The sequence below is a fragment of the Phacochoerus africanus genome, chromosome 2, assembly GCF_016906955.1.
Source record: "Phacochoerus africanus isolate WHEZ1 chromosome 2, ROS_Pafr_v1, whole genome shotgun sequence".
Taxonomy (NCBI): domain Eukaryota; kingdom Metazoa; phylum Chordata; class Mammalia; order Artiodactyla; family Suidae; genus Phacochoerus; species Phacochoerus africanus.
Window position 1 is genome coordinate 130,004,011 of NC_062545.1, and position 13,877 is coordinate 130,017,887.

At 44.1% G+C, this 13,877-nt stretch overlaps 1 protein-coding gene across 4 annotated transcripts; it reads left to right on the plus strand.

Moving 5' to 3' along the window:
• The first annotated feature begins 68 nt into the window (after positions 1–68).
• Positions 69–12,584, plus strand: ZSCAN29 (zinc finger and SCAN domain containing 29). Of its 4 annotated transcripts, none has more exons than XM_047766544.1 (6): positions 69–593; positions 1,089–1,525; positions 1,984–2,188; positions 4,140–4,832; positions 7,237–7,698; positions 9,442–12,584. In XM_047766544.1, exons 2-6 carry the CDS (start codon positions 1,208–1,210, stop codon positions 10,308–10,310), a joined length of 2,547 nt encoding a protein of 848 aa, XP_047622500.1. In that variant the 5' UTR covers positions 69–593; positions 1,089–1,207; the 3' UTR covers positions 10,311–12,584. The 4 variants fall into 4 exon arrangements, with proteins under 4 accessions (XP_047622500.1, XP_047622501.1, XP_047622499.1 ...); XM_047766545.1 differs by having other exon boundaries at positions 69–565; XM_047766543.1 differs by having other exon boundaries at positions 69–524.
• Positions 12,585–13,877: the final 1,293 nt, after the last annotated feature.

Genomic DNA, 13,877 nt, shown 5'->3' on the forward strand with positions numbered 1-13,877 from the left:
CCGCGAGAGGTGTCTAAGCAGCTGCCCTTGCGCATGCGTCTTTGGCGCCCTAGTCGCCTGCTCTCACTTCCGGTTTGGGAACTGGACTGGGAGGCTTGAGAGTCCCGGCTGGAGCCAGACCTCGAGTGGGTGAGGCTGGCCCACGGGCAGAGATGCGAGCGGATTGAGGGGTATCCCGAGAGGGAGAAGCTCCTAGGGGTGGGCCAGAGGGTGCTCTCAGGGCGCCTTAGCCCCGGTCCGAAGCCTCTGGAGGGACTCCTTACCGCTTCGAGAGTGACCTGGCCAGAAAGCGAAGACAAAGAGGCCGGAACCCCGCACCCGCCGCTCCTTGAGCTGTGCTCCGCACTCGCGAATACCGCAGCCCGCGGAGCGCCTGGCCAGCACTCGAGCTCGTCCTCAGGAGACACATGACTACTGCCCCCTCGGACTCCCTCTTTCCACCAACTCAGTGTGACTCTCCCCCAGCCCACCTGGCCCTCGCTTCAGAAGTCAAAACCAACTTCTCTCAATGCTCGAGATTTCCCGTCAGTAGTTCCCGGATATTTACTGAGCGATTACTTCTGCTGTGAGGGAAAACAAAGACCCAGTGTTCTGTACTTGATTTTTGTTTGGGGTAGAAATTGGTAGTGGTGGAGTCTGAGGGGGCGGGGCGGACGTAGAGGGTTTGGGGAAGGACGGCGGAAGTATTGGGGCAGATCAGAGGCGACCCGCTGGACAGAGGGTTTTCTATTGCCCTCCTCGGGATGGTGACATGCCTTTAAAACCTCTCAGCTCTAGGTCTCCCTTATGGTTTGAACTCACTACGCAGCACTGGCCAGGGGAGCTCAATGGGTCAGACTTGGGGAGGGGTGGAAGAGGAGCAGTCAGTAGTTTATTCTCTGCTGCTTCCCCGGGGCTGCCCTGGAAGTCGCCCAGAAATGCAGCTTTTGAATGGTCTCTCACCTTCATGATCAGTTTTGGCTTGCTGCCCTGAAGTTGGTGCTACCTCATATGGCCACGCAGAACGTATGGGAAGTCAGGCCAGCTCTGGCAAGACTTTAGACATATGAGTATATTCCTTCTGATAGTGCCATCTCTCTCTACCCTAGGAGGAAACTCTTCTTACAGAGAGAGACTCATCTGCAGGTGATTCTCCAAGGACATGGAAGATAGGTGTAAACCCTGGAACCTAGACCCTTAAATGGAGGAAAGCCGCTTTCTGCTGTGAATGATGGCCAAACCCACCCTGAGAGGGACTGGCACTAACTCTGAGACCTTCCGACAGCGCTTCAGGAGATTTCATTACCAGGAGGTAGCTGGGCCCCGGGAGGCTTTCAGCCAACTGTGGCAACTTTGCTGTCGGTGGCTAAGACCGGAGGTGCGCACCAAGGAGCAGATTGTAGAGTTGTTGGTGCTAGAGCAGTTCCTGACCATCTTACCTGGGGAGATCCAGAATTGGGTACAAAAGCAATGTCCAGAAAGTGGAGAGGAGGCAGTGGCTCTGGTGGAAGATTTAGAAAGAGAGCCTGGAAGACCTGGACATTCGGTGAGCAGGGAGAGGGAATTCAGAAGTGTGTGACTGGGAAGGGGCAGGATGAAAAGCCACACTAAGGCACAGTCTCCCTTGCTGATGCTTATACTTCTGGTCCTTTAACAGGTAATTTTTTCAGATAGAACTTATTGGGAGATGCTACCAATAAGCATGTACTTGTGCTACATGTCACAATGAGTTATTCATAGTTTCATGGGTTTTTTTACTTAACAGGGAAGAAAGGGTAATTCTTTTTCAGCCTGTAGTTTGGTTTACTGCTTTGATCTGGCGTTCCTGCTGCTCTAAGCTAACAGTAATGGACTAAGAAAGACATTTGTTCACTATTAATCACCTCCCACCCCAACCTTAGCCTTGTCCCCAAAGGATGATCTCTTTTGGGGTATCAGATAATCTCCTCTAGGAATACCCCTCATTATGACCTTGCAGTGACAATTCATGGGGATTGTTTCTAGGTCACAGTCTCTATGAAGGGGCAGGAAGTGCGCTTGGAGAAGATGACACCCCTGAAATCATCACGAGAGTTATTAAGTGTTCGGCAGGAGTCAGTGGAACCCCAGCCCAGGGGTGTACCCAAGAAAGAGAGGGCAAGAAGCTCAGACCTGGGACCACGGGAGCAGATGAACCCACAGGAGAAGCTCAGACCTTTTCAAAGGAGCGGTGAGGAGTAGATTCATATGGGAAGATAGAATGCCATTCTAAATTGGGAAGTAGGGTTGGGAGTAGTGAGTGGGAAAGGGATGACAGGAGTGAGTGGAGATTGTAGAGTGTGCAGTTGCTGGGGACCTCCTGAAGGCATGTAGTTTAGCTCTCTGCTACAATAAATATTCTTGTATTTCCTCTTGATAAGTCTGCCAGAGGATTGTTCCCTAGTTTTTGCCAGAACTTGGAATTATTCTCTTTCCTCCTGGTAATGATAACACTCACTGGGTCAGTTTTTTCTAGCTAAAAATTTTTTTCTATGCTGGAAGGCACATCTTCCTTTTAGTCGTTTTCTTTCTCTACATTAAACTGTACTTGTTTCTTTAAGCTGTTCCTTGGAAGCTCCATTCTTCAGACCTACTAAGTTTTCATTACTCTCTTGGACCTTTAAGTTCTCCAAATAGCCTGTTCATAGTGCAGAATTAAACTGTATATATTACTCCAGTGAGGGTCTGATAGGTAGAGGCAGAGTAAGAATTTTACTTCAGAATTTCTTTATACTTTCAGTATAGCTCAACTAATTATTTGATGATTGCTGTTCACCTGATACTCCCAGGACTTTTAGTCCCATTGTCTTTGTGCCTAGTGCTTATTCTTTTACTTGATTTTGTAGAACTTGTTTTTCTTCTTTGTACTCCCTTTTGTATGTATGTTTTTTTTTTCTCCCTTTGATCAGCTCTTTAATTTGTTGAGGTTGTTTTGAATTCTGATCTTATCATCCAAGACATTAGCCTTCTCAGCCAGTTTGGTTGTGGTTCTCTTTAGTCATCGAGCGGCAATCCCTCAACCCCACACACAGACTTGCAGAATTAATCTGTATTTGAACACCAACCATGTGCTTAGCACCTTGCAGGGTACTCTGCAATAAGAAAAGGTGTCTGTTCTCAAACATAAATATGTGCCGAACTGTATTGAATGCCAAACAATGCCTTGTTACTCACTGTGATGCAGGTTTGTCAGAGTGGGAGATGAGGGAACTGTAGGGAATGCCTCAAGGGGGCACTGGCAAATACAGCTTCTTGATGAATGGGTTGAATGTAAATAGAAGGGAGAGAGTTAAAAGAAAGAAGAGGCACAGAGTGGTAAATAAACATCTGCTGTGTTTGTTCTGGAGGCAAGGAATCTGGTATGAATGGGTCAAGCATGGGTAGACAATCCGGTTAAGGTTCAGCAGTACATAAAGCACGTGAGCTGAGGAAGCAAGAGGTTAGAGGTAGGTAGGACAGTGATTGCAGCAGTTCCCCGGTATGAGAAGGTAAGGGGTCTAAGACTGGGATGGTACAGTAGGAATAAAGAATATACTAAGAGAAAACCTTTAGCACTTGGTGACTGTGTATGAAGGAAGACAGACTCCTCCTTGAGATCACTGAGTTTAATTCTCTGGCCCTAAGTGGAGAACTACAGTTGACCCTTGAACAACACGAGCTTCAGCTGCATGGGTCCAATACACGTGGATATTTTCCAATAGTAATTGAAAAATATGCTGCTGTGGTTGGTTAAATCTGCAGATGCAGAGAAACCCTGGATACAGAGGGTCCACTATAAGCTATATTCAGATTAATCCCCACATTGTTCAAGGGCCAACTATATAAGAGACAGGAGGTGACTATTTCAAACAGTGGCAGGACCTGCCTACAGTGGTCAGCAGGGCTAGGGAGCAACTGGGAACAGAATTATCTGCTCTGAACACATAACAATCTTTTCCTCTCTTGTCACCCTGCTCTGGAAAATGTCTCATTTTTTGAGGTTTCACATATTTCTCCCACTTTCTTAAACACACCAAACTTTCTGAAAACATTTCTTTAGATCCTTTTATAAGCCTCTTGGATAAAAAAGACAGGTCTTGACTCAGAGATGTTTTTTATGATCAGTCCAAACTGACATCCTTTGTTTGCTTCCCTGCAAGCAGGATTACCATTTTCTAAATCCATGGTCTCCAAATTGGAGCAAGGAGAGCCATGGATCCCAGATCTGGGCTCCAAGGAGAAGGAACTCCCAAGAGGCCGTCACACAGGAGACAGACGATTGCATGCTGATCTGTTACCATCCAGCAGAGAGAGAAAAAGCAGGGTGGAACAGGATCACTGGGGCTTTGAGGATGAGAAGGTGGCAGGTGTACACTGGGGCTATGAAGAAACCAGAACACTCCTTGCAATTCTCAGTCAGACTGAGTTTTATGAGGCTCTCCGAAACTGTCATCGAAACAGCCAAGTGTATGAGGCTGTGGCTGAGCGGCTCAGGGAGTATGGCTTCCTCCGGACCCTGGAACAGTGTCGAACCAAGTTCAAAGGTCTCCAGAAGAGCTATCGGAAAGTCAAGAGTGGCCACCCTCCTGAGACCTGCCCCTTCTTTGAAGAGATGGAAGCCCTGATGAGTGCCCAGGTCATTGCCCTTCCCAGTAATGGCCTGGAGGAGGCAGCCTCCCACTCTGGCCTGGTGGCCAGTGATGCTGAGACTGAGGAACCGGAGCAAGAGGGCTGGCAGCATGAGGACAGAGGAGAGGCCATGGCTGAAGAGTCTGACAGTGATGAAGTGGGCCAGGAGGCCACCCCCCAGGACACCGACAACTCCACCACGCCTGTCCTTTTCCGAAGCCCAAGTGGTAAGGAACCTTTCTTCTTGGGGTTTTAGGATTAGACTGAGGAGTTATATGAGACTGGATGTGAAAGTCAGGAAGCCTAATGTTACCTACCAGGTTTGTCACTTAAATAGAGAAGAGAGGCAGTTCTCAGTTCTTTGTGTATTTCATTCTCTTTTGTGGGAAAATCAGTGAACTAATAGTAAGTGGAGAATAATTTTAGATATCTTAAAGAAATATGCTCAGAAAATTCAAGAGTTCTGAAAAGGAATACCATTCCTTCCCTTTCTTAAAATGTCTTTTCCTGATTATAAAATCACTAAAGGCTGAGAAAAACTTGGCATGGTATTTATTACTTTTAAGGAGAACTACTGTTTTCTGAATGCCTTATGTGAACACCTTACTCCTCCAAACTCAGTTTATTATGTGTTCCATTTTACTTATAGTAGTATAACGTACGACTGCCCAAAGTTGGGAAAATCAGTTTCCTTTATGAGATTCACAGCACACACTGGCATTTTAATAGGACTTAGAAGTCTTTTTTTTTTTTTTTTTTCAGGGCCATACCTGAGGCTTATGGAAGTTCCCCGGCTAGGGGTCTAATCCTAGTTACAGCTACCGGCCTGCACCATAGCCACAGCCACACAGGATCCTAGCCGCCATCTGCAACCTTCACCACAGCTCATGGCAATGCTGGATCCTTAACCCACTGCGTGTGGCCAGCGATCGAACCCACATCCTCATGGATCCCATTTAGGTTTGTAAACCGCTGAGCCACAAAGGGAACTCTCAGGACTTAGAAGTCTTACAGCAAGAATCTTGTTTAATACTCTGTTGAAATATTATTTGCCTGTGGAATCATTTTTAAATATCATTTCTTTCTGTTGATGTAATTTGTACAACCACGTTGTTATGGGAAGAGCATCGGGTATAAATCAGGAGGCTTTGGGTTTTTTTCGTCTTTTTGTCTTTTTTAGGGCTGCACCTGCGGCACATGGAGGTTCCCAGGCTAGGGGTCTAATCGGACCTGTAGCTGCCGGCCTACGCTACAGCCACAGCAACACAGGATCTGAGCTGCTTCTGCGACCTATACCACAGTTCACAGCAACGCCGTATCCTTAACCCACTGAGTGAGGTCAGGGATGGAACCTGCAACCTCATGGTTCCTAGTCAGATTCGTTTCTGCTGCCAAACGATGGGAGCTCCAGGAGGCTTTGTTTCTAATCCTGACCACTCATCAGCTAGATGACCTTATACAGCTATCTGATCATTTCAGAGTGTGTGTCCTCGACTGTAAAATGGGGTGTGGCAGCAAGACTACTCCAAATTTGCAATTTCACTGCATCAGTGGTCTTTTCCTTCCATTTTTTATTATATGTGTGTTGTTACTTCTGTTCTAGTCTTTCTGTCTTGCACTTTTTGTTTTCATTTTTTTCTTTATCCTTTTTCCCTTGTCACTGGAATAAATTTAGGTAAATCACAAAGATGGCACATGTGCTAGCTGCAATCATTTTCACTATCTTTGTTCTGTCTTTCTCTACTGCTTTTCCTCTGCCTTCCCACTCTTTGCCCTTCTCTTTTACTTGCAGTGGAGGATGGTGGAAGCAGTGTAATCTCCAGCTGGTTCTCAAGTCAGAGGGAGGCTCTTGGAATCTCCCTTCCCTCTCTTGGGTACCTCTGGGGAGTAGAGTCGGTAATCACCCTGATCAAGTACTGCCTGGGTGAGGGGCCTCCAGTGTTAGAAGAGTTCAGGCCAGGAGGTGCCATCTGCTCTGCTTCCTTCCTCCTAGTTTCTGCCAGTCCTCTGCTCTTACAAAGAAGGTGCATGACTACTCATTCTTAGATTGTGCCCTTCAGGTCTTTGCTACGGTTGGGTTGACTTCTTTGAGACTCTGACAAGTAAAGAAGGGTATAAATGTGATTGGATTAAGCAGCAGTGTGATTCAGAAAGAGACTGTTCCTTGGGGTTCTGAGTCATTTTTTGGGAAACAATTCATAAGTAGGGTTTGTAGAAAAAGAATGATCAGAGAATTTAGGAATGATTCATGGCTGACAGCTCTTGACTACGGGTCTTCTTCCCCTAGCCAGTTATTTTGTACTTAGGATCGGAATTCCAAAACTACTAGAAGAATGGGGAAATGCATTCTGTACACTTGCCTCAGTGTACATAAGACTGTTACAGTGACCAAGTTGAAAGGCGTCTTCTAAACAGAATGGAGGAATAAAGGTCTCTGTGAAATTGATATAGGATACAAAGAAGCAAAACATTCTAAGAGATTGTATAGATTTTAGAAACATGAGGTATTTTTACTTTTTCATCTAGGAGCCCAAGCTTAGGTGATTTTTCATGGTGTAGATGATGGGCCCAAGGAATTAAAGCTATAAAGCCCTGGATTAAGTGGTGCTGAAATTTCTCTTCCGGTGGCAGGTGTACACTGGGGCTATGAAGAGACAAAGACCTATCTTGCAATCCTCAGTGAGACTCAGTTTTACGAAGCCCTCCGGAACTGTCATCGCAACAGCCAGCTATATGGAGCAGTGGCTGAACGGTTATGGGAGCATGGCTTCCTTCGGACACCAGAGCAATGTCGTACCAAGTTTAAAAGCCTGCAAACCAGCTATCGGAAAGTCAAGAATGGCCAAGCACCAGAAACCTGTCCCTTTTTTGAAGAGATGGATGCTTTGGTGAGTGCGGGGGTTGCTGCCCAGCCCAGTTTTGACCAAGAAGAGGAGGCAGGCTCATGCCCCATCCAGACCAGTGAGGCTGAAGCTGAGAAGCAAGCTGAAGAGGCAGATGAGGCCATAGAAGATTCTGAAGATGATGATGAGGATACTGAGGTACCCCCGGAGGCAGTGACCCGTGCTCCAGTCTTATTTCAGAGCCCCAGTGGTAAGACCCTTTTACTTCTTAAGGTAGAAATTGCCAAGGGAAGGCATTGGGATTTAGGAGAAAAATCATTAGATTGAATACCAAGAGAACTGGCCTCTATATTCAGCTCTCAGCTCAGTGAGGGGATATAAACTATTCATTTGATGTGGCTCTTTACACAAAAGCATCAATCTGAGATGGTTGCAGATTTTGTAAATTTGCTGCCATCTGCCTAGTAGGGAATCTGAAAGCTAACATTTCCTATGTAGCATGTCATGTACCCACATTAGGATGAAGATGATTTTTAAAGTTCATTCTCATTTTTTTCTAGTTTCAGCTTGTATACCAGCTGTATGCCTGCTTTACTCACATATATGAAAATCTGATAACCTCTTTCTTTAGAGACACTTATGCAAAAGCCTGAGATTTCTGAGGGAACTGACCCTTTCAACCTTAGCTGCTGTATAAGAAAAAAAAAACCCACTTCACTCTAGCTTCCCTCCTTATGGGAAGAATTATTCTGATTTTGGAGTCATACATGTATATGTATGTGAATCTGGACTATGTTGTTTACTAGTTGAGTACCTTAGAGCAAGTTACTTAACCCTCTAAGTGTACTTATAAAGACCTACCTCAAAAGGCTGATGTAAATGAAGTGCTGCAGTGAAGCACCTAGCACAGCACTTGGGCACTTGATAAACGCAGTTTTCTTTTCCAGAAGTTCTTTATATCAGCATTCTTCAAGTGTGTTCCATGGAGCTATTAGTATGTTCTGCTAGAAAATGACTTTTAGGTTTAGGAAATGCTAAATACCCCCCTTGGAGGCTTACAATTTTATAGTCACATATTTAAGGTTCTGAGATTTCATTTAATCTAATGAACCTCTATTTCCTAGGGCATCTCCTAAAACTGGGCTTCTGGGTAGAAATATTACTTTACAGGTACATGTATCGGTTGACATAGCATTCTTTTGCTCTCAGATTTAGTCCAGGGAACTTGGGATCCAGGGTTTATGTGAAGCATCTAAAAATTCTGCAGATTCAAACGAAATTTGCAAACTGAAAACTTGCAAGTATCTGCAAATCCTCATAGCCCAGGCCCAGGAAACCTGGCATTTGGTTCTTCGAAAAGTATTAAAAGCTTAGTTTGGGCATTAGAGTAGTTCTTTTGGAACATCTAGTGTTATTTCTCCATGGGCAAAGAGAGTATTTTAGAGAGATGCTTCCTAGCAAAATTTCATTCTCAGAAGGCCTTGTTCTTTGAAGGACACCAGATATTTTTCTACCCTCTTTTTATTCATAGAATTTGAGGGAAAAGGGCTCATGTAGCTCTTTCTCAATAGAGAAGTTTCCCTAGGGTTTTCCTAGGCGTTCCCTTCTAATCCCTTTAGTTATCAGCAAAAAACATAAACTAGAATACCATGATAGGCCTAAGATGAGGCAAAAATACAGCTTTAGAAAGCATCTTTCCTGTAAAAACATGATGATAGTTTTAACTGGTAGGTTTTTCTTATACTGAGAGGATTTTCTAAGATCCCGGGCATCCAGGAAGAGTTAAAAGAACATATTAATCAGCCCCTATGTAGATGAGAAGCATGTTGACAGGTTACTAAGTAGAGAAGTAAAACACTGGAATTTTAATAGATGGTTATTTGGGATTTAGAGCTCCTTAACTTTTATCTTTAATCATCTGTGATACTTGCTTTACCCTGGCACATAATGATTGAGAAAATGGATAACTTTAAAAATTCTATTCTTCTGCCAGGTTTTGAGGCTGGATTTGAGAACGAAGAGAATCAAAAACGGGATATTTCTGAGGAAGTACAACTACATAGAACATTACTTGCAAGGTCTGAAAGGAAAATTCCCCGGCATCTTAATCAGGGTAGAGGCAGTGAGAGTGAATGTAGATCAGGAAAACAGTGGGAAAAGATCCCAGGGGAGAGAAGAGGAAAACCAACATTCCCAGAGAAGAGTTTAGGTAAAGTTCTTAGTCATCAGAAAGCTTACTTGGGAGAGAGACCGTATAAATATCTCAGGTATGGCAAAAGCTTTGGTCCAAATGCCCACCTCATGCACCAGATAGCCCATCAAGTAGAAAATCCATATAAATGTGATGACTGTGGAAAAAGCTTCAGTCGGAGTGCACGCCTCATTAGACACCGGAGAATCCACACTGGAGAGAAACCTTACAAGTGTCTTGACTGTGGGAAAAGTTTCCGTGACAGTTCAAATTTCATCACCCATAGGAGAATCCACACAGGAGAGAAACCGTATCAGTGTGGTGAATGTGGAAAACGCTTCAATCAGAGTTCAAGTCTTATCATTCACCAGAGAACCCACACAGGAGAAAAGCCCTATCAGTGTGAAGAGTGTGGGAAGAGCTTCAATAACAGTTCTCATTTTAGTGCACATCGGAGGATACACACAGGAGAGAGACCCCACGTGTGTCCTGACTGCGGAAAGAGTTTCAGTAAGAGTTCTGACTTGCGTGCACATCACAGAACCCACACAGGAGAGAAACCCTATGGGTGTCATGACTGTGGCAAGTACTTCAGTAAAAGCTCTGCTCTCAACAAGCACCGAGAGATCCATGCACGAGAAAAGCTTCTGTCACAGGTGGCACCTAAGTAAGCCCCTGAGGATTAATGAAGAAAACAGCTTCATTACATGTGTTGAAATTGTTTGGAAAAGTCTTCCAATAGTGAGAGCCATCTCCTAACTTGTGCCTGACTAGTTTAGGAAATACTCTAGAATTTATCCCACTGTTTGTTCCTGTGTTTCTCCTGGATCTAGAGTCAAATTCCCAAGGCATTTTAAGAATGAAAGGAAGATTTCTGTCCCTCTCCTTGCTTGTATTGACAGGTAACATGTTTCCTCTCAGGGCCTATGTTGTTCCTTTAATAGAGAGGACACGGTAGTAGATATTGTGAGTCTGATGTGCTCTTTTCTTTACTCATCCTGTTTTTACCTGCGTTTTGACTAGAAAAAACGCATCATAGCAGCATTTCCAGGAGAGGTTGTGAGACTTCTCAGTGAATGGGTCTCTTTATGAGTAATGAAAATGCAGAAACTTACTTCTCCTGCTCATTTAAGCCTGTGCTCAGAATGACCTATCTGTCATGCACACTCTTCATTTATCTTAAAGAAGGAGAGTTTAATATCCATCTTGGTTCTGACCTATAAATCATTTTGTCAAGAACCTAGGTATACCATATGGGGAAACAATGTAAACCTCATATAAATAACAAGGTGTGAACTCTGGATCTCTTAGTTTCTTCCAAGCTCTAGAAGCTTTGTAATAATATTGCATATATAGCATCTAGTTTTTTTTGTTTGGTTCATCTTATCTGAATTGCATCTCTCCTTTGTGGTCCAGAAGCCCAAAGAGCAAGCCAGCCAGATGTGGTGATAGGGAACCAGTTAAAGCTCCCAAGAGGGACGTCTCCATATCCCACATACTCTAAACACCTGGGCTAATGTTCCCCCCCCCGTGGACACTTAATACTAACCTGCCATGAGCAGAAGCCACTTGCCATGCCACTCCCATGGATTGGGCAAATAGACCACTTTGTGCCAACAACTCTTTACCTTAATGGGAAGGAGGATAAATTGCCTTTGGTCAGTGGAGTTGACAATACTTGCACATACGTGCACAGGTGTTTCACTGTATACCTCTATTTTTTAAAGCAGCTCTTCAAACAAAAGTGCAGTTCTAATCATTATAATCAAATAGTATTGAATTAATTGCCCACATGTTCACAGTAGTATGATGAGCCTGTACAGCACCAGTTACACAAACCCTTTCTGTCCTTGATGACACTGACATGGACAGAGAGTAAGTGCACATGTATAGCTGCAACAGTTTTAGAGAAATCTAGAAAGCTAAGTAATAACACTATGCATAAATGTTAAGGTCTAATGCATTAGAATTTGCAAAAAAAGTTGAGAGGTATTGTCTTTAATGAGGAAGGTTCCATGAAGCAAGAAGTGTTCAGAGGGAAGGTTAAATGAGGGTGAGATGAACTTTTCAAAACTAATTGCAAAACTGAGTGCTGACTGGGTGAGAAATGGGAAACTAGGGGAGCAACAGAGCAAAGGGCAAAGACAGACTATATGGAAGGTTAGATAAAGCTTGGAGCAGCACAGAATGTAACGATGTGGGCTGTGTAGGAGGCAGAGACTTGCCCTGGCTGAAACATGGAGCACCAGAGGCAGACCAGGAGATGGTGCCCCCACCTTACAGACTGGGCTGGGCTGTCCTTACTGACAAGGACACTCCTGACTGGCACTGGGGAAGAAGAATGAGCAGTTTTAGGGGACTAGGTCAGAAACTAATATCCTGAGACGATGCTTCAGTGGGCAGGTCAGAGGAAAGAGAAGCATGAGCAAGGAGCATTGCCCTGGGACAAGCAGCTGTGTAACATTCACATTTAATGAATTCTGTGACAGGAATGAGATCTGGGTGAGAAATGGGGAGACAAACTATTCTACAATTCATAGCTTACTGTGGTAGATGAAAGATTAATTAGGGTTCCGGTGTTGAGGGAATCTCCTAATTCCTAAGTCTTAGGAATCAGGGGGAGATGGAATCTCAACTATGTTGCCTCAGCAGACGGAAAGACAGAAGAAACACCGGTCTAGAGCAACACCTCAGGATCTACGATGGTTTAGGAAGTATGCTGTAGTGTTTTTTAACAAATGAGAGATTACTCTCTTCAGTCTATCTATGTATATTCTTATGGGAAAAGCACTGGTGGTGGTATCAACAGATATGAATTCTGCTTCCAGATGTCTTATGTGTAAGTCAACCTGCCTCCATTTCCCTTTCTGTAAAGCAGAAAAATGTTTACACCTTAATCTGCTTCTCAGGGATACCATGTTAATAAAAATTATATCTATATAGTGCCCAGTGTTCCTTCCAGGTATTTTTCTTTTTCCGAATGTATATATGGAAATTATGATTAATTTGTTGCTGGCAGAAAAGATAAATCTTTGCTTGCTTTTTTTGGCTCCCTGTGTGGGGTTACTATAAGCCTGCCTTTATGAATCTTTATGGTCTAGTCTGAGAAACAAATTAGAATGTGGCAAAAGAGAAAACAGAATGAAAATCCTTCCTCAGTATTTGTACCCTTATCCATTAGGACAATCCACTGGGACCTGTCATAACTGAAAGAGTCTTACTTTAAAAGACCCAGGACCAGCCCTTCAACCACTAGGTGAAGAGAATGTGCAATGGGAATAGTGCAAAGGCAGAATCTTTCTAGGGAAAACTCACTTCATCTCAAGCTAGCTCACAAACCACGATCTGCCACCCAGTCTGCTACTTCTGAGGATGGAAGAAACAAGAAATAATACATAGTGTTCAAACATCCTAAGGAAGAGAAACCATGCCCACTGCTGGGGAGTAAGAGGATCTATGCACACCTCCCTTTTAATACTCATAAGACCTTTGTGGGACAGACTGGGTGGCATGTGCAGCAGAGGAAGCAAGACTATATTAGCATAAATAATCTTGTAAGTTCTTTCCTAGTACTGTTCTTATTTCCCCCATGCTATCATTCTTCTCTTTATTGCTATTCTCAATGGCCAGTGCCACAGAACATAGTATCAATACACGCATATATACACCCATACATAAATACACATACATGCATTCATACATGTATCTATAAATTGAGAAAGGAAGCTGCCGTTTCTCTTTTACTGTAATCTGAGTATTTGAGGCTGTCTTGTCAACTCTGTAGAGTGACCAGGTAGGGGAAGGAAGATGATATATGAGCATAAGAGTGGATCAATTCTCCATTATTCAATTCAAAATCTAAAATGTATGACTGCAGGAGTTCCTGTCATGGCTCAGTGGTTAATGAATCTATTAACCATGGGGTTGCAGGTTTGTTCCTTGGCCTCGCTCAGTGGGTTAAGGATCCACGTTGCCGTAAGCTGTGGTGTACGTCACAGATACGACTCGGATCTGGCGTTGCTGTGGCTCTGGCGAAGGCCGGCAGCTACAGCTCCGATTCAACCCCTAGCTTGGGAACTTCCATGTACCGTGGGTGCGGCCCTAAAAAAGACAAAATAAATAAATAAATAAAATGTATCAGTGCAGTGGGTTAAAGGATCCCACGCTGCTGCAGCTATGGCATAGGTAGCAGCTGTGGCTCAGATTCAGTCCCTGGCCTGGCAACTTCAGTATGCCAC